The sequence below is a fragment of the Lissotriton vulgaris genome, chromosome 2_1 (assembly GCF_964263255.1).
Source record: "Lissotriton vulgaris chromosome 2_1, aLisVul1.2, whole genome shotgun sequence".
NCBI classification, from domain to species: domain Eukaryota; kingdom Metazoa; phylum Chordata; class Amphibia; order Caudata; family Salamandridae; genus Lissotriton; species Lissotriton vulgaris.
Genome location: NC_141687.1, coordinates 1,320,488,811 through 1,320,510,413, shown reverse-complemented (window position 1 = coordinate 1,320,510,413; position 21,603 = coordinate 1,320,488,811). Strand labels below are relative to the sequence as shown.

Sequence of the window (21,603 nt, the reverse complement as noted above, 5' to 3'; positions counted from 1 at the left end):
TTGCAATCTTGAAGCAGGTGTTGCTTAAGATACAAGAGAGGGGTTTCAAGATGCAAAAAGAAAAATGCACGTTTATCTGGCGAAGATAAAAAATGTAGAGACTGGTGTAGGGGAAATCAGTTTCTAGCCACAACTGTCCATGGTTTTAGCCATCTCCAATACACCTTCCCCTAGCAAAAATGATCATTTGGCATTCTTCCTAGAAACAAGTATATTCCAATCCAAATTAATAAACAACTGTGCTGAAACGAATGAACCTATGATAAACCTAGTCAAAACAAATATTATTTTCTCTTGAGATGAAAAATGCGAGCTATGTATGACTGTTAGCGAAAAAGTTGTTTTCGCAACAAGTCCTGTTTACTCTACCCAGGTTCCATGTGTCCCGCATGAAAGAATGCTCATTCACATATTTAGGCCAGAAACTTTGGAAATCCCTTCCAGACTTTCTGTGGGACTGTGCATCTTTTCTTGCCTTTCGTAAGGGCCTTAAAGACTGCACTCTTGTTAGCCAATTACATTTTAGGGTTTTAGGGTTTTTAGAATATGGAGGTGGAAAACAAACAATATTCATACATTATTCATACACTTTTTCTTCTCTTTTTTACAGATACTGGTGTGAAGAAATATGGCTTACCTTCCAGCACTAAACTCCTTGGGTAAGCCTCGAAAAGCTTTTCACTGCTGAGCATGTGCTGAATGTATTACTATTTTCTTACCTGGGTTTCACAAAGTGATAGTTTAAATGCATCTCCATTACTGGCAGCACAATGGGAGCCATTAAATGACAGGTAGGTGTTGCTACATTAACAAGGGAGTCGCTACATCTGAGGGGACATTATTTCTCAGATAAGCAGAAGTAAGTATTTAAATGTATTTTTATAAATGTTCATAATTATTACCATTGTCTGTATGCGTATATATCTGTGTGTATGTGTATATGTATGTATATATATATATATATATATATATATATGTTTGAGCAAATGCGCACCTGCGCGTCTCAGCAGGCACACGCAGCGCTTCTGGCTCTCCAGCCTGCATGCCTCTCATGTCCCGGATCTTGCACTTCTCCTCTTGCTTTCTCATGCGCCCGACGCGTTTCGAGGCTGGCCGCCTCTTCTTCATGGGGCTTGGTTCAGGAAACAGGCAGTGCTCTCACGTTTGTATCACCAACTTTATTTCATTGGGAAAGGTCCGCCCTGAGTGGGCGTGGCTAAGCGTCTTTTCACCACCAAGGATGATGGTTATTGTAGTCCACAGTGAGAGTGTAAGTAAAACCTTGAGTAGGTTGCCTGGATTGCTGGAACATGTATGCCATAGTTTGTATTCCCTTGAGTAGGGGGAGAGATGTCAAAATCCAGGGCGATTTATATTCAAAGAAACGTTGCGCCCAGGACCCTTGTGACGTACAAGGAGTCGGCTTCTCCGCGCTGTGTGTCAGTAAAAACTGCAGCCGGTGATGGTGCTCTGCTGCACGGCCAGGGGCAGCCGTGAATTCAATGTTTGAGCAAATGCGCACCTGCGCGTCTCAGCAGGCACACGCAGCGCTTCTGGCTCTCCAGCCTGCATGCCTCTCATGTCCCGGATCTCGCACTTCTCCTCTTGCTTTCTCATGCGCCCGACGCGTTTCGAGGCTGGCCGCCTCTTCTTCATGGGGCTTGGTTCAGGAAACAGGCAGTGCTCTCACGTTTGTATCACCAACTTTATTTCATTGGGAAAGGTCCGCCCTGAGTGGGCGTGGCTAAGCGTCTTTTCACCACCAAGGATGATGGTTATTGTAGTCCACAGTGAGAGTGTAAGTAAAACCTTGAGTAGGTTGCCTGGATTGCTGGAACATGTATGCCATAGTTTGTATTCCCTTGAGTAGGGGGAGAGATGTCAAAATCCAGGGCGATTTATATTCAAAGAAACGTTGCGCCCAGGACCCTTGTGACGTACAAGGAGTCGGCTTCTCCGCGCTGTGTGTCAGTAAAAACTGCAGCCGGTGATGGTGCTCTGCTGCACGGCCAGGGGCAGCCGTGAATTCAATGTTTGAGCAAATGCGCACCTGCGCGTCTCAGCAGGCACACGCAGCGCTTCTGGCTCTCCAGCCTGCATGCCTCTCATGTCCCGGATCTCGCACTTCTCCTCTTGCTTTCTCATGCGCCCGACGCGTTTCGAGGCTGGCCGCCTCTTCTTCATGGGGCTTGGTTCAGGAAACAGGCAGTGCTCTCACGTTTGTATCACCAACTTTATTTCATTGGGAAAGGTCCGCCCTGAGTGGGCGTGGCTAAGCGTCTTTTCACCACCAAGGATGATGGTTATTGTAGTCCACAGTGAGAGTGTAAGTAAAACCTTGAGTAGGTTGCCTGGATTGCTGGAACATGTATGCCATAGTTTGTATTCCCTTGAGTAGGGGGAGAGATGTCAATCGCCCTGGATTTTGACATCTCTCCCCCTACTCAAGGGAATACAAACTATGGCATACATGTTCCAGCAATCCAGGCAACCTACTCAAGGTTTTACTTACACTCTCACTGTGGACTACAATAACCATCATCCTTGGTGGTGAAAAGACGCTTAGCCACGCCCACTCAGGGCGGACCTTTCCCAATGAAATAAAGTTGGTGATACAAACGTGAGAGCACTGCCTGTTTCCTGAACCAAGCCCCATGAAGAAGAGGCGGCCAGCCTCGAAACGCGTCGGGCGCATGAGAAAGCAAGAGGAGAAGTGCGAGATCCGGGACATGAGAGGCATGCAGGCTGGAGAGCCAGAAGCGCTGCGTGTGCCTGCTGAGACGCGCAGGTGCGCATTTGCTCAAACATTGAATTCACGGCTGCCCCTGGCCGTGCAGCAGAGCACCATCACCGGCTGCAGTTTTTACTGACACACAGCGCGGAGAAGCCGACTCCTTGTACGTCACAAGGGTCCTGGGCGCAACGTTTCTTTGAATATAAATCGCCCTGGATTTTGACATCTCTCCCCCTACTCAAGGGAATACAAACTATGGCATACATGTTCCAGCAATCCAGGCAACCTACTCAAGGTTTTACTTACACTCTCACTGTGGACTACAATAACCATCATCCTTGGTGGTGAAAAGACGCTTAGCCACGCCCACTCAGGGCGGACCTTTCCCAATGAAATAAAGTTGGTGATACAAACGTGAGAGCACTGCCTGTTTCCTGAACCAAGCCCCATGAAGAAGAGGCGGCCAGCCTCGAAACGCGTCGGGCGCATGAGAAAGCAAGAGGAGAAGTGCGAGATCCGGGACATGAGAGGCATGCAGGCTGGAGAGCCAGAAGCGCTGCGTGTGCCTGCTGAGACGCGCAGGTGCGCATTTGCTCAAACATTGAATTCACGGCTGCCCCTGGCCGTGCAGCAGAGCACCATCACCGGCTGCAGTTTTTACTGACACACAGCGCGGAGAAGCCGACTCCTTGTACGTCACAAGGGTCCTGGGCGCAACGTTTCTTTGAATATAAATCGCCCTGGATTTTGACATCTCTCCCCCTACTCAAGGGAATACAAACTATGGCATACATGTTCCAGCAATCCAGGCAACCTACTCAAGGTTTTACTTACACTCTCACTGTGGACTACAATAACCATCATCCTTGGTGGTGAAAAGACGCTTAGCCACGCCCACTCAGGGCGGACCTTTCCCAATGAAATAAAGTTGGTGATACAAACGTGAGAGCACTGCCTGTTTCCTGAACCAAGCCCCATGAAGAAGAGGCGGCCAGCCTCGAAACGCGTCGGGCGCATGAGAAAGCAAGAGGAGAAGTGCGAGATCCGGGACATGAGAGGCATGCAGGCTGGAGAGCCAGAAGCGCTGCGTGTGCCTGCTGAGACGCGCAGGTGCGCATTTGCTCAAACATTGAATTCACGGCTGCCCCTGGCCGTGCAGCAGAGCACCATCACCGGCTGCAGTTTTTACTGACACACAGCGCGGAGAAGCCGACTCCTTGTACGTCACAAGGGTCCTGGGCGCAACGTTTCTTTGAATATAAATCGCCCTGGATTTTGACATCTCTCCCCCTACTCAAGGGAATACAAACTATGGCATACATGTTCCAGCAATCCAGGCAACCTACTCAAGGTTTTACTTACACTCTCACTGTGGACTACAATAACCATCATCCTTGGTGGTGAAAAGACGCTTAGCCACGCCCACTCAGGGCGGACCTTTCCCAATGAAATAAAGTTGGTGATACAAACGTGAGAGCACTGCCTGTTTCCTGAACCAAGCCCCATGAAGAAGAGGCGGCCAGCCTCGAAACGCGTCGGGCGCATGAGAAAGCAAGAGGAGAAGTGCGAGATCCGGGACATGAGAGGCATGCAGGCTGGAGAGCCAGAAGCGCTGCGTGTGCCTGCTGAGACGCGCAGGTGCGCATTTGCTCAAACATTGAATTCACGGCTGCCCCTGGCCGTGCAGCAGAGCACCATCACCGGCTGCAGTTTTTACTGACACACAGCGCGGAGAAGCCGACTCCTTGTACGTCACAAGGGTCCTGGGCGCAACGTTTCTTTGAATATAAATCGCCCTGGATTTTGACATCTCTCCCCCTACTCAAGGGAATACAAACTATGGCATACATGTTCCAGCAATCCAGGCAACCTACTCAAGGTTTTACTTACACTCTCACTGTGGACTACAATAACCATCATCCTTGGTGGTGAAAAGACGCTTAGCCACGCCCACTCAGGGCGGATCTTTCCCAATGAAATAAAGTTGGTGATACAAACGTGAGAGCACTGCCTGTTTCCTGAACCAAGCCCCATGAAGAAGAGGCGGCCAGCCTCGAAACGCGTCGGGCGCATGAGAAAGCAAGAGGAGAAGTGCGAGATCCGGGACATGAGAGGCATGCAGGCTGGAGAGCCAGAAGCGCTGCGTGTGCCTGCTGAGACGCGCAGGTGCGCATTTGCTCAAACATTGAATTCACGGCTGCCCCTGGCCGTGCAGCAGAGCACCATCACCGGCTGCAGTTTTTACTGACACACAGCGCGGAGAAGCCGACTCCTTGTACGTCACAAGGGTCCTGGGCGCAACGTTTCTTTGAATATAAATCGCCCTGGATTTTGACATCTCTCCCCCTACTCAAGGGAATACAAACTATGGCATACATGTTCCAGCAATCCAGGCAACCTAGTCAAGGTTTTACTTACACTCTCACTGTGGACTACAATAACCATCATCCTTGGTGGTGAAAAGACGCTTAGCCACGCCCACTCAGGGCGGACCTTTCCCAATGAAATAAAGTTGGTGATACAAACGTGAGAGCACTGCCTGTTTCCTGAACCAAGCCCCATGAAGAAGAGGCGGCCAGCCTCGAAACGCGTCGGGCGCATGAGAAAGCAAGAGGAGAAGTGCGAGATCCGGGACATGAGAGGCATGCAGGCTGGAGAGCCAGAAGCGCTGCGTGTGCCTGCTGAGACGCGCAGGTGCGCATTTGCTCAAACATTGAATTCACGGCTGCCCCTGGCCGTGCAGCAGAGCACCATCACCGGCTGCAGTTTTTACTGACACACAGCGCGGAGAAGCCGACTCCTTGTACGTCACAAGGGTCCTGGGCGCAACGTTTCTTTGAATATAAATCGCCCTGGATTTTGACATCTCTCCCCCTACTCAAGGGAATACAAACTATGGCATACATGTTCCAGCAATCCAGGCAACCTACTCAAGGTTTTACTTACACTCTCACTGTGGACTACAATAACCATCATCCTTGGTGGTGAAAAGACGCTTAGCCACGCCCACTCAGGGCGGACCTTTCCCAATGAAATAAAGTTGGTGATACAAACGTGAGAGCACTGCCTGTTTCCTGAACCAAGCCCCATGAAGAAGAGGCGGCCAGCCTCGAAACGCGTCGGGCGCATGAGAAAGCAAGAGGAGAAGTGCGAGATCCGGGACATGAGAGGCATGCAGGCTGGAGAGCCAGAAGCGCTGCGTGTGCCTGCTGAGACGCGCAGGTGCGCATTTGCTCAAACATATATATATATATATTCACATATATTCACATATATAAATATAGATATTTACATATATAAATATTTAAACATGTATGTATGTATATATCAATCTATACGTGTGTATATAGTATACGGTGGCGTTCATCGTGATGTATTTATAGCTAACACCTAGTTACCATAGGAAATTGATTATTTGATTCACTAATAACATTGCCACTGTTTAACAAATCTTCACAAAGCTTTACAAAAACAATTCATCCATCTCAGCTTCCTCCTGAAAGATTACAGGGTGAATTGTCAAGCGGGGACCAAGAAATGGGTGAAGTCCCAAAGCGCATATTACCCACAGAATGACTGAACAGAATTACACCAAATTAGGCAGCTAGATCTTTCCCCTAAAAGCATACTTTATGATTTGGTATAATTCTATCCAGTAGTTATTGAGAAATTAAGGTTCAAAATTTATAGATAACTAAACTATTAGTGTCCATACATGCTCTTATTGTCAAATTTAAAGGGGACTGGTCAAGAACAGTATAGTGTGGCAGCCATTACAAGACTCAGTGACATGGTCCCTGTGTCCTCCTATATGAATTTAAAATATATGTAAGGGGCAAGGGTAAACACACCCTGATCCCAAATGGTCAGCCCTATATGAATGGCTGATCACAACATGGTGTGGCAGTCATAATAGGACTCTGGGAAATGGTCCACATTCAAATGCACAGTAGTGAACAGCATGTTTTGAGGGTCACAAAAAGGAGGATTACTAATGTTAGGAACTGTTGTGTATTCCAAGGTGATTTTACTCTGTGTAAAATGCTGATCCTTTGCTGGGATTTGATGAACCATGTTAGAGAGAAAACATGTTTCTCACGATTTTCTCATCAAGTTTATGGAAGCTGCTAAAATGAGACCATATTTTCTGTAAATTCCCACTATCTTCCTAATCCATGTGAGAATATAGTTGAACATACTGAGTAATACATGTTTTTGCAACAGAAGCCGGTCAGCTGGTTCCGCAGTGCTGACTACAGTCTTCCACAGTGTTCTAATTAATCAACAACTAGAGCCTTAACATTCTTGACAAGTGTGGCACACCTGAAGCCATCCTAATTGAATCAATGCTGTAAAACCTAAAATATTTCCTTTAGAAATAAAACAATGTGAGGGTTCATCTTGTCATAGAAATTATGGTTAGTATTGTATAAAACAAAATTAGGGCACCTTTTCTATGAGTTCTCAAATATCTTCCTCGTCCATTTCAGTAAAACATTGACATGCAGACTGAAATATGTACTTTCAGCACCAATTGCAGCCTGCCAGTTACCTCTCTGATGATCAACTGCAGCTTTACTATAGTATTCTAATGCATACAATAGACCCAATTTAGGCTGGAGACTCTAAATTTTTTAAGCCAAAAATGTGGGTATTTTATCAGTGGCCCACCTGAAATTCCCTCTACTTCAATAGATGTCAATGGGGAAAATACATTCTCCTGATTGTTTTTGAAAACCTCCCACTTTCCTCTTCCAAATTGTTGTATGTATGCTAATGGGAAACTGAAAAGCGGATTTTCTGAATTTATGACAAAAGTGTGGCATTCTAGAATGTCATCTTGGTTGAATCAAAGATGTAACACTGAAAGCCTTTCCTACAGAGGATACCGCAGGAAAAGAGGGAGCTTGAAAACAAAAAAGTCTCCCAAGATGGCCACAGAGAACAAAGAGCCCAAGTGTAGCCCAAATAGCACCCAAACGTAGCAGAGATATAGCCCAATGACAGGAGTGTGTAAAACATTTACATAATTCCTACAAGGAAAAATCAGGTGATCAATTGGCTAAAACGCATTTAAAAATAGCAACTCGTTTAGAGGCCCTTTTTCGCTATTTGAGAACTCAGAAAATGTGTTCTTGTTTTAGCTTTTTGGAGCACTAACGATTGGTGTGCCCTCAGGGCGGCAATGTGACTAGGCTGGGATGCTGTGCATGGTGGGGAAGTGGGCCCATGCAATAAAGAGGTGGCACACTGGTGGTCGTCTGACATAGAACCACCTAAGCGGGGTTCTGCCTGTTTGTAACTTGAGACTCGTGACCCTCGGAATTTGAGGCCTGGGGCACTTGGAATAGCACCCTTCGGCCTGCAATATTACTTCAGGCAAAAACAGAACACTTGATTCAAACACAAAGTAATGTCAATTAGCCATTCAATTAGCCATTCAGGCTAAAGGATACTGGTGGCCTTGGATGGTGGCAGCTTGGGCCTCACCTCTCCTATCACTAGTCCATCATATAGTCTTGAAACTTCTGGGATGGAGTGGGGTTCTTTCGTAGATTGTACTGGCCAGGCATCGTGTTGTCCTTCCTAAACTGGGGTATTCTCTTGAGTGCCTACTTCTGCCATCAACTGGTGTGGCCTGCGTTGTTAATTCAGCATCCAGCATGGGGCACTGGGACCTCTGGACGAAGGATGGGAGGGTCGGCCTCCTCTTCCGGCCATCAGGGTTTCCAGACTAGTGCTCATATGCTGGGTGAAAGTTCCTGTGTCTTGGTAGCCCCTCAGGACCTCCATGGTACCATTTGAAGCAGGAAACATTCCGGTTGACTGTCTCTCGACTTCTTGACACGGATACCATTGTCCCCTGGATCCTCATAACTTGCCATGGGTGAAGATCAAACAGGAGTCTGAACTTGCTCTCATCCGGGCCTATCTCTCACCAGTATCCAGGCCCCTACACAGATGCCTGGGGTCTTGGCTCATCTGTGCTATGACACACATTGATTCTGTTCTTGTTGTCTGAAGTGTGCTTGACTGCTTGGAACTGGGGTCTTTTCCCACTTTGGATGGTGTGGGGCCATTTTTCCAAAACAGAGCATACTAGATGCTACCCTTGTGGTGGTATGAGGGGGTCAGGCAATGAACTCTCTGGAATGCGTAGCCGGGCTTTTCGACACACTGCTGCTCTGCCTATGCTAGACATATTGGTTTGGTGATAGACCTCATGAATCTCTCGACCTCTAGGATAGCTTGAGGCCAATCGGAGGGTGATCTTGCATTTCTAGGGTGATCTTGCGGTGCTTGGTCCTTTGAGACAGAAGACAGCTTGTGAGGTCCTGACCATTAAAAGGCGCCCATTACGAGTGCGGAGTTCCCTTACGTGGCCATGATTTTCTCTAGTTTTGTCATAGTTTCTTCCGCTGAAGTGGTTTTAACAATCTCCACCTCAAAGGATTTGGAGAAATCATCTATGACTAACAAATCACTTCCCTCTGGGAGACTGACGAAATCTACACTTGCTTGGTGCCACAAATCCTCTGCAACCTGTTCGGTGATGATGGATGGATGGCCTTCCGGTGGCTTGGCATAGGTCGCATTGTCTCACTGTCTCTTCAACTTGGTTGTCCAAACTGGGAAACCTCGCTTTGCTGTGCTGCCTTTTATTTAGTTTTGAATTGTTGGTGGGACCATGGGTAAAAGGTCCACCATCCGTTGGATTAGGCTGGTCAGTACGACGAGCTGGGCCCCTCTCAGAAAACACCCATCCATTGTGACAGTGAGCTCATCTTGCATATTATGCAGGGAGATTAACATACTCCGGGCTTCCGCCATCTTCTGGGGTAGTTCTGTGGTGGTGGCAGTTCACTTTCCTGACTGGGTCGCTGCTATGGCCTGTTGGATTCAGTCACCCATTTTGATGGCCTCTGTTGCTGGTTAAGGATACAGGTATTGGACTTGACCACTCCACGACCATCCTTCCATATTCCTCTGCATCCGCAGCTTCCTGTTCTTCCTGAGGTGTGGGTGGTCGTGCATCTTGTGACAGGTAGTCTGCGGGGTTGTGGTTACCGGTCCTATTCTTAACTGTGAAGTGGTATTCTTGTAGCTGGAGTAACCATGTCTCGATTTGTGGCAAAGGCTTTAACACAGATCCCTTAAACAGAGGGATCAGTGGTTTGTGATCAGTGCGGACTGTGAATGGGTAGCCATAGGGTGTAAATGTGGAAATGCCAACACCTCGAATGGATCGCAATGGCCTCTTTTTTGATGTGGAAATACCACTGCTCAGTAAGGGTCAGTCTCTGCTTGCATATGCGATGTGGGTCTACGCCTCGCATTGCTGTTTCTGAGACAAAACTGCCCCCAGGCCAGTAGGGTGGCCTCTATTGCCAGCTCAGTGTCTTTGTTTGGATCAAAATTGGTGTGTGAGGTGTTCTCTGACAGGGCCGGCTTGGTGTTCTGAAATGATTACTCTTGCCCAGTGTCGCAGTGCCAGAGGGGTCGATGCCTTTGTGAGGTCCTGCAGCAGTCCGGTGAGGTTCAGAATTAAACTCCCGCAATAGGTGACCATGCCCAGAAAACCTCTGGCACCAGTGATGGTGGTTGGTGCTGGTGTGGACTGAAGGTCGTGGACTTTGGCTGGGTCAGGGGTGACTCCTTTGGTGGAGAAGTGGCAGCCCAAGAAACATGTCTCTTCCTTGAGGAACTCCTATTTTTCCTTGTACAGGGAGAGTCCACAGTCTTGGAGGCGTTTGACCACCACCCTTATGGAAGATGTTCTTCAATTGTGGGTGTGGTTAAGAATGGTATCACTGGCTTTTAAGACTCCCTGAAGACCAGCACGCACACCCCTGATAATGTCCTGAAACACCTTGGCCGCACTGGAGATGCTGAAATTGAAGCACTTGGATCACCTCAAATCAAGGTGAGGAGAGGATGTGGCCTAACCGCTACAGCAGTCTACCTTGAAGCTGCAGAACTGGGTTCAAGTCTTGAAAGGGACGCTCAACATCCTGTGATCCTGGGCAAATCACTTAGTCTCCCCATGCCTAGCAAAAATGAATGTGTTCACCTGTAATGCAACTGGTGTTCATGTAAAGCGCTCTGATAACTTTGGGTGTAGTTTGAGCTGTATAAAACTCCCCCCGCCACCCCATCCCCCTCAAAAAGGTGGATGGAGAATGTTGTTACGTGTCAGGACTCATGAGCTATGATAATCCCAGCATAGGTCCCTCCATACTCTCAATCATGTTAATCGCCTCTAGCTTCTGTAATTCCACCTCTACATTTTGGCAAAGGGGAAACACCACCCGGCAGTGGCGGAGGACGATGGGTTGTACCGACTGATTGATGTGCAGGTAGACTACTCAGTCTTTTAGGCAACCAATGCCTTGAAAGATGTGTTCAAACTCACTGAGAAGATAGACCACCGTGCTTGCATGGATCCCACAAGCTAACTGGACTAGCCTCAGGCTTTCAGCCATGTGCAATGAGCATATCAGATCCATCTCTGGTGACGTATGACATTGCCTTTGCCGACTTGTCTCAGTGTCGGATTGATTGTAAAGCTGAAGACACTGGCAAGAGTGAGGCAAGTAATGATGCCAAAAGCATACACTTTGGCAGTGCTGGAGTGAAGTGCTGGCAGAGTGCATCTACTGGTGTAGTGCTAGGAGCAGTATGTTGATCAGCCCCTGTGTGTCCACGAAGGGCATGAATTGCTGTCTTTCTAATGTGACCTTGCAGCAAAGGGTGCATGGTTGGCATCACTCTGGGTCAGTTTGACAATTCGAACAGTCCCTTATGAGGCATTGTCATCCATGTCATCATCTGTCAATACAGACATAATTTCTACAGGGTTGGTTGTTTTCTTCTTGGGCCTTTTCGCCAGGTGTGTTATGCTGCAAACCTTGGTGAAATGGTTCATCTTCCCACACACGGAGCATTTCTTCCTTTTTCCCTGGCAGTCTCCTGAGTGTGGGGCTGCACTACCACACCATTTGCATGGCCTGTTGATTTGAGGCGTCTTTGGGCGGTCACGTTTACTGCAAAGCAACATGGCCCCAGCAATCTGGTTGATTGGTTTTATCTTGATAGAGTGCTAAAGGATCATCTTTGTGGGCCGCTGGGACTTTGACAGCTTTTTCATCTGGCCTAAAGTGAGGATGTCCGCCATAGTCATACGGGGGGCTTGGAGTATCTGTTCTCATAGCTTGGCAGCAGAGCAACTCCATATGAACTGGACCTGAATCTCATCTTGCTCATCTTGTAGGGTGCCAGTGCTAGCAAGCCCCTGGTGCATGGCGTAGAATTCATCTATGGATTCCTCTGGCATTTGGTGGGCTTAGCAAAGGAGAAAACACTTATAATCCAGGTTGGCTAGAGATTCGAAGTGGGCTGTCAAGGCGGCTTTGAGCATGGGATAGATATAGGGCGGGTCAACTTTGCCTACAATCTTGGACACATTATGTATGGTAGCACCTCCAGATGGAGGAGCATAGGCCGGCACCTACCTGCTTCCAGCCCCACTGCTGTGAAGTACGTTTCAAGGTGATTGATCTAGGTTGTGCACATTGCAGCTTCAGATGAAGGGGCTTCGGATACGAAGAAAGGTTCAATGGTCAGTATGGATGCTACAGGTGCAGCCTCTTGGCATTCGTGGGCAAAAGGCTGGTGGGAAACGAATCGCTGGGAGGGTGCACGTACTTGAGGATGGCAATGGGAGTAGGTCTTGCTGCAGTTGCATCTTGCCTCGCGATGACCAGGAGGTTACTGTAGGAGAGATTTGTCCGTGGGCCACTGGTGAACATGGTTACGGAAGGCGAACAGGCCAGACCCGTGATGACCCCAGTGGCCTCATACCAAGAACAGCGCTTTGCCTGGAGGTAGGCCTCACCTCTAGAATTGTCTGCCCCTTTGGTCGGCGTGGAGGTAGAGGAACAGTATAATAGACAGACGGGGAGCATAGCATGTACCCTCTAAGCGGTGGTGCCAAACATTATGCTCAGTGTGCACAAGTTGCAGAAGGCATGGCCAGCGGACTGTACAGTAGAGGATGCCAACATCGAGTAAGCCATCAGGAGCCAGGAGGTGTGGGAGGGCAGAGTGGTGCAACGTGTGCGTCAGAGGGTTCGTTCTGGCTGGATCAGGCGTGGAGCCGAGGGGTGACATGCGGGCCAGTGAAACGAGGGTGCAACTGTGCCCTTTATTTTTACTTGGTTTGCGTGACCCTTGGAACAAACAAATGAACCTGAGGCTGGAGGTGCTTGGAACAATTCCCTTAAGCCTGCAATATTACAACCATAATTTCTATGAGGAAAATACCCTTCTCCATTTTGTTCACTTCCAAAGGAAAAGCTTTAGGTTTTGTAGTTTTGATTCCATCAAGGTGACTTCTGGTTTGCCACACTTTCATAATAAATACAGAATATTAGTGTTCTAGTTGTCCATTAGAGCACTAAGTGGAGGGAGGGGACTGGGCCACAGACTCAGACAATTTAGAACAGAGGAGAGGAATTAGGGGCAGCAGCACAAAGTTTACCACGCTGGGCATGTGTGGGATGTAGTGGCAGCACAACAGGCCACACAGGGCAGGCGGGAGGGGCAGGGGCAGAATAACCGACCAAGGAAGATAGTGAGGAGGAAGGCTAGGCAGCAAGCCATCCATGCAGGACAGGGGAGACAGACTGCGACATGAAGGGCAGGAGAAATGGTGTATGGACACACACTCGGACAATGGACTGCACTAGGGAAGTGGTAAGGACAGTAAGCTGACCGTGCAGGGCTGGCCCCAAGGGTAGTGGCAGCACAATGGACCACGGAGAGCAATATTGAGGGGACATGGGGATTGCACACTGGCAACAGAAGGCGGGGGAATGAGGCAAGGGGAGCAAGTTGACCATGAAGGAGAGGAGAAGTAGCAGCACAACAACAGACCATGTAGGGCAGAAGTGAGGGTGCAGGGGGCCCACACATGCACAATAGAAGGAAGGTGGGAAGAGGTGAGGATCAGTGGTAGAGCGGTAGTAACAGCACAACAGATTATGCATGTTCAGCCGGATTCTTAGTGGTAGCTCAATCGACAATGGTGGGGAAGAAGAAGCGAGTAGGTGCATGTACAAAGGACCATGCAGAGTAGAAGGGAGGGGAAGTGGCTGGACCCAGACAAAAGAAGGTGGGGGAAGGGGGAAGAGGCAGCTCAAGAGACCATGGAGGGATTGCTGGATGGGCAATGGAAGCACAATGGACCAATAAGGGGAGAAGGAAGGGGCTGCACAATTAATCTGGGAACATGGAGGGGGCAAGGATAGTGGCAGCAAGCAGACCATGTTTTGTAGGTGGGAGGGGTAGTGGTACCACAATTGAACATGAAGGGAAGAGAGAGGGGTCATGGTGGCACACATGGACAATGGAGGGCAGTGGCAAGCAGGGTAGGGACAGCAAGCTAAGTACAGAGGCCAAGGTGGAAGGACAGTGTCAGCACATCGGACCATGCAGTGAAAGAAGGAGCAGTCAGGTGCATTAACATTAACAGATGCCAGTAAGAAGGTGGGTATGGGCAGTAAGCTAACCATGCAGAACAGGGAGGAATGGCAGTGACAGCACATTGGCTGGAATGAGGGGGCAAGGAATGGCTTGTACAAAGGAGGGCAGGGATGAGGGCGGCAGGGCAGCTAGCTGATGACAGAGTAAAGGTCTGCATGGGCTGGGGCATTACAACTGACTATAGAGGGAGGGAGGTAGGGGCAGTGGCATGTACACGGAGAATGAAGGGCAAGGATGAGGGGGGAACAGGGGCTGGAATCTGACCTCATAGGGCAGGTCGGCAGAGTCAGTAAGCGGTCCACCGAGGGCTAGAAGAATGGGGCAAAGGCATGCAGATAGTGAACAAGGGCAGCCAGAAGGGGACCAGAGGCAGCAATCAGACCAGCACAGGCAAGGTCAGCACAATATTTTGACCACGAAGGGCAGGCGAGAGGGGTTCGAGGCATGCAGACTTTGAACTGAGGTCAGGCAAGAAGTTAGCAGTGGCAGTAAGTTGATCATGTAGGGCAGGCGGGAAGGCCCAACTGCACACAGTTGCAGAACAGAGGTCAAGCAGTAGGGAGGCAGTGGCAGCAAAGTGACCACAAATAGCATAAGGTGGGATAGGCATCACACAGATGGAGAATGAAGAACATTCAGCAGGGGGACAGAGGCAGCAAGCTTGCCATGGAGGTCAGGTTGCGGTGGGTTTGTCATCTTCATATATTACATAAATCATGACATGTTGAATGACATCATCCAAAAATGTTTTTTTATAGTAGTGTAGCATATCACCTTTTTGGTGACACATTAGTATGGTCAAGTGCCCTTGAGACCTTCCAGACTGCCACATGAGTATCAGTGAGTAGATTGACAAAGCACTACTGCCTTCACAGATGGATCCGGCAGGAAAGACGTTTTGCCCACTGGGTCCCGCAAGACTTTTTGATCTAAGTCCTCTACACAGACCTTCCACTTGAGGAAGTACTACTTTTGTACTTTTCTACGGTGAGGAATCTGCGGTTAGAAATATTCTTAAGGAGAACAAGTTCTTTACTTTTGGTAACACTTCTTAACATGGATTTCCATCTGACCGCGGGTTCCTCATTGCCCTCCCACTTACCTGCTTTTTTACTTCTACGAAGGTCCCAAGGTATTATTCATCCCGCTGATACCAGCAATTGTTTAATCTCCGTGTCCGAAGTTGCAAAAATGGAAAAAGATAAGAAACTTACAGGAGTGGGCTAGGGTGGTGGGTGTTTCCGTCTCTACTCGATCGCTTTAGGGGGGCGTGGGGCCGGCACGGCGCTGCACAGCGCCGGCTGGTGGTGTGCTGGAACACTGCTGGGGGGAGTTTGCAGGTCCGTTCTGTGCCTGGGGAGTGTTCTGGTGTGATGAATCTGTTATTGGAGTATCCACCAGAAAAGTGTACTGAAGGTAAGTTACTTGTTCTTCAAAAGTGTTTAAACACTTTACTCCTTACCTCCCTACACAAGCCAAATACCTCCTCCATAGGGTTCTTTTAGTTTCACAATTAATTTACTGTAACTCCTGGAGCTGGACATTAGTAATATCCTTCACCAAAATATGAAAGAATGAGCAAAATAGAGCAGCATAGGCCTGGCCGCCGCTACTCATCAAAAAGAGGACTGTATTCAAAGTACTAGTTTTAATAGAACATGCTGTCTACAAAACAAGCTTTTTATACCTGTAGAACATTTTCACCAGGTGCATTCCTACAAGAAATCTTCACTATGCTTCCCTCTTCGCTCGAGCTTAGAACTAAAGCAAGAAGAAGATGTTTCAGAGTTCAAGGCTCCAGACTGTAAACTGCTTTGACTAGCATATCAAATCGCTTACTTTTTAAAAGTCTTAAAAAATACTCCACGACATGAGATTTGTTTCACTAAACTCACAATCCTTTGACACCTTAGCAACTCAGAGTAGTGTGGTGCCAGGAAAAATAATGATGATAATAACTTTTAGGATAAGTAGTACATGTACCCTCTGAGATTCTGCTGGAGGACTTGCTTTAATTTGAAATCTGAAATATCGCCCCATAATCTGTAACACTTCCAGTATAGCTAAATGAAGTGTTATAACTTCAAATTTCACAAAGGGGATCGCGCTTACCGTCTTAAGCACCTTGCAGTAAAGAGGTTAAAATGGAAGCCCATGTTTATGGTTAACATAAATGGTAACTAGAGTCACTGGAATGATGCAGCAATGCAGATAAATTGTACAGCAAGGGTAGCTAAATTATGCAGCAAAGAAAAACAAATCATGTAGCAGTTCTAGAGCACCACTTTCAGTTAAAGAGCTCTATGGAACAGCATTATACAAGTAGTGTTTATTATGTACCTCTCCTTATTAGGTGCTTTAGGATTAATGACATAGGACCTTAAAAAGCGATGCAAAATTTTTTTGATTCTCAAGTCTGATTCCTCTGTTTTAATAAATGCAGCGTTGATAGGGAAAAAAAGTATGGTCAAGTGCTATAGTGCCATGCTACCAATCTAGGGCTTCACTATTTCAATTGGAACCCATTTGTGTATATATGCTTAAGATATTCTTGTAATAGTTCTAAAGGCATGTGTCAAAAAAGAGCATTGTAAATTGTCATCCATTCCAGGACAAATCCCAGTTTTATTCAGCGGGTATTAGATGGCAGTAGTGAAAACACTATATAGACATCCATACCTTACAGTGATTCCTACAAATAATGAGTCACTAGTCAGTCAAAAATTGTTTATTTAGACCTTAGTCTTTAAACATCCCTAAAGTATCTGCATAAAACAATACTCAATATAAATACATTTCAACACTTAAAAGTAACAATGCGGTGTACAATCTTTCACATGATTTAAATAGATCAATTAAAACACCTCATGGTTAATATTAAAACTGGATAATTCATATTCCTTAAAATATTCCTTTGCTGCTAACAGAAATCATCCAGATACCTTTGGCAATTTAGTAAGATTTGTAAACCATTGCATTTTATGTTTAGCTCACATATACACTTTCAATTTGCATCTACTACAGCGGTTTTCACAGTGCAACTCGCATAACAAGGGTTATATCCAATTCTAATCTTCAGCACCTCTTGTCTACGGGCGAGGTTTGGTACCACATCAAAATATGGAATTCCCTCCTTGGTAATGTCTGATTTTAGGTTTTGGTTGCCTACATTTGTTAATCTCCTACATAATCTCCTAACCTTCCTTTCCCAATTTATCTCACTTTTTAAGATCTTATTTTTACAGAGGTTAGACATTTTTTGGCTTTCTCTGGTTTCCAAATGTAGCCAAAATCTTACTACCTACATGTGCCAACTCCAGGCCATTGCTACTGTTTCCATTCTCATACCCTGGCCATTGTTGAACTTGGTAATAATAGTAATCTTTATAGACATTTTCCTTCTTCATAATCCCAATCAAGATTAACTCTTAGGTTTAACAATTCCTCTCCATGAAGCAATTCTGTGCAATTCATAGCGAGATAGGCCAGTCGCTTAAGCCTACTTACTGAGGATAACGCTCTTGCTTTTAAAGGTTCAATAGACGTCATTCCACTGTAGTTTCTCCCAAAACCACATTCTTATTTATTTATATTTGTTCACTTCTATTTTTGTATCTCCTAGATCCCACTTATAATTTACATTTCCTTTCCCGAAAGCCAAAACTTTTGTTTTATCCAAATTTACTATCCATGTCTTCTTGCTGCAATAAATATAAAACACCTCTAATTTCCCCTTTGTAAGACTATTTTGACCATGACTAGAGCATGTGCACATAAAAGACATGAGACATTATTGGGCTTTAGCCGCAGTTAATAAACCAGGTTAATATGCTATAGAGAGAAGGGCAAGGGGCGCCAGCACGTCGCTTTTCTCAATCCATTTTTAATTGTTATTTTGTTATCTTCCACTCTGTATCTATGACTACACATGCCCATTTTTGCCTATGTAATTCCTTAAGGATTGAAAGAAGGCTCTTAGGGATACCTAGTTTTATTAGTTTTCCCATAACTGTTTATGATCCTCTAAGTCAAATGTGGGGCAATGGTCAAAGAAACAGCAGAACAAATTACCCCTTTGTTCTACAGACTTTTGCTTGGTCAATTGCACAATGGCTTACTTTAAACTCTCTGTTCTGCGAAAATTATATAATTTATTTCTGTCCATTCCTTCAAGAAGCCCTGTGTTATTTCTTAGAAATTTGCATTGCCCTCCTTATCTAATAAGTTAATCAGTCCAACATTTTTAGGCTTTGTTGCACCATCTTTTTTATGAATTGGTCTTATGATTGCTCCCTTCAAATTTTCCAGAAAAAGACCTGTAAGTAGTATTCTGTGGAACGCAAGGTAATATCATTTTGCTGACCAATGTACTTTTGTTTTAATTATAAATGCTGGCAAGTTACACGTACTGGCCACTCTAGTTAATATTGTTGACAATATAGTATTTTTTAAAGTCCTAATGGAGAACTGTAATATGGTCTCGTTTTCTACTCTAACATTGTCCTCACATTGCTTCTCCTCACTACCATCACCATATAGTTCTTCTAAATTAGCTACTCATGCATCTTCATCCACTAAACACATACCTCTCCTCACTTCCTTTCCCAATCCTTGTTGCATAAGCTGTCACAACCTTTACATTTTTTGTTTCTATCACCTTCAGCATATTTTTACATTTCTCATTCTAAGCTTTATTCATCTTATTTAATATTGTTCTACATTCTATTTTAGCTCTGTGGAGGAGGGCATTTCTCTCATGATCATACTTTATCTTAAGACTTTTCTTCCATTTTGTGTCTGTTTTTGAAATTTTCTGCAGTTTTCATCAAACCAAACAATTTCCTTTTTTCTACCAGCTCAAACTTTTGTTCCTTGTTGCTTATTGGTATTTAAATCCACCTTTAAACACTAAAACACTTGGTTTATTGTTCCTTGTTGCTGAAGAATATTGGCCAGCAACAGCAAATGTTTCTCTGTAATCCTGGCTGTTAGACATTTTGGGTATTCCGTTTGTGACAGGAGGACCTTCTCTCTAATATTGAAGGCCCCAATATTTAGCTCTGAATGCAGTGTGCAGAGATCACTTCCATCCATTTGATCAATCTTAAAACTCTAATCTCTCTAAAAAAACACAGGCGTACATACAAATACAGTCAATCAAGCCCCAGTGATTTCCTGGAAAATATGTTTGCCTGGCCATATGGTCTAAGCTGGTATGGTCATTAATACTAAACATCACATTTGATGACAGAAACTATATATTGTTCTGTCCCGTATTGTCGCAGTATTTGCTGGGAAGCATGCCAAACTAATGTTTACTGGTAAAATATCTTTCTATGGTGGGTCACTTCTTTGTGGATCTAATTTATGATTGAAATCTCCCAGCAGTAGTGCTAGTTGCGAGGGGTACCTTGCACACATACTTACTAAATCTTCCTTAACTAATATAAGTTCCACTCCACTGTTTGAACATAATCATTAATAACCACCATACAGTTAAAATGCATGCCCTCTTCATACAATTGAATGCCACAAGCCTCAATCCAATTAATTCTTGCTTTTATTGCTGTCACTTTGTTTGCTAGTTTTGTGTAGATCAGTGTTCTCATGTCCCCTGAAGGCCGAATAGAGCCCAATTTGTTGGCTTTTTAGTCTTTCTGTAAAGAAAGTTGATATTCATGCTTATATGTTCCTAGACACCTTCTTAAGCATTTACTTAGTAATGTCCTTGCCCTTTTTCTTCTCATCAAATTCTTTCCTTTTTCATTTGTGTATGATTTTGCCTGTTGGATCCTTTTTAGAGTATTTATACTATCCTTCAATTTCTTATATTCCCTACAGCTTTTCCCCTGCATAATCACCTTATTTGAGTTATTTGCCAGTTGTTCCTAGTGGGTACCCCCCAATCTTTAGTCAACATTAGATATTTAGATATATAGAATGTTGGTGCACCTTCACTTTTAGAAGGTCCTGGATGTCCACCATTAAACCTTCCTGTAATGTGGTTTCCTTATTTCCTAACACTGGTCTCACTAGGGTCGTCATACAATCATTTATCTTTTTTAATTCTGCCGCAATCCCTTGCAATTGTATTTTCTGAGACTTTAAACCACCATTAATCAGTGCTATCACTTCAACATTCGTTGTAGCTTTTTCTGCATTAATAACTGTATATCCAGCATAGATGAAGATGCTGATGATTCTAAATTTGAAGAGGACTGATGAATTGATATCCCTGCTCCAATATTAACTGTTATAATGCTTGACCTCAAGGTCTAGCTAGTCTTAGTAGGATGGTCATTAACCAAATGATTAGAGCTATTAGTGATCCCTTACCTCCCGCCCCCATTTACAACCATATCCCCTGTTGTCCCTTCTTGCAACATTACATTTGTCCTAGTTGAGACTAGCTGAGGTGATGAAGACAGTCTTGGCTTGGGCAGGGAATTTTTAATGTCTATCAAATCTTATGCATTCATAAAAGACAGATCTTCTCCTTGATCTAAATCTGCCAAGCTCCCGCTTCTCACTTCCCCTCTGCTTGCGGTAACTTATCTCTATACAGAGACATTCTTTTGTTTCTGGCTCTTTTTGAAATGCTTGCCCACAGTCTTTCATTGATGTTGTTACTGATGTAATGTTGGATGCGCCTAGTCCACTCTGATTAGGGCTGCATAAGGGATTCTTCCTGAGTTTCCTTATAGAGTCTTATGAAAGAGTACCATTTAGTCCCCTGATGTCCCAAGGGGTTCTTGATTCTGTTTCTCTATCCCTCATTCTCTACATCTTTGTTGCCTTGCTGGGGGCACATTTGATTTATTTCACATTTTGGCCTTGTTTGGGGGCATTCCTGGTATTTGCAAACCACTACTATAGCTCTTCTAACTCCTCTTTGGCACCAGTAGTAAATCCGGTATGGACAATATTTTATTTCAACCACTTGGTGAAATACCTGTGGCGGCTGGTGGTAAGGTGTTAACTTTCCAGATGTGCATTAAATGAAAAACATGCATATCTTTACATCATTCTGCTTTTGTTACTTCCATCTGTGCTTACATTTCCATTAGGACTTAAAAACAGCACTCAGCTACACTTTCGGCTTCACATTTTCGTGTGAGTGCGTATTTTTCATTTAAAAGATATGACTGCAGCAACTATAACGCATCAATGAACTGGTGGTGTGAATGTTTCTCTAGTCATGGGTGTTTACATTTACTGAATTAGCAGTGCGTGATGAATGCACTAACTTTTTTCTCTGGAGATAGAAGTTTGTTTTAAAAGTAAATACATTTATGAGAAATAAGAATACCCAGTGCTTAATTTCT

At 45.3% G+C, this 21,603-nt stretch overlaps 1 protein-coding gene across 3 annotated transcripts in view; it reads left to right on the top strand.

The window, feature by feature from the left end:
- Positions 1-21,603, top strand: part of MYLK (myosin light chain kinase) — a 1,710,670-nt gene that overhangs the window by 777,743 nt on the left and 911,324 nt on the right. For all 3 annotated transcript variants that reach the window (XM_086957081.1, XM_086957079.1, XM_086957080.1), the window contains exon 5: positions 611-659. In XM_086957081.1, coding sequence (XP_086813207.1) covers positions 611-659 — 49 coding nt within the window. The remainder of the gene's footprint in view (positions 1-610; positions 660-21,603) is intronic.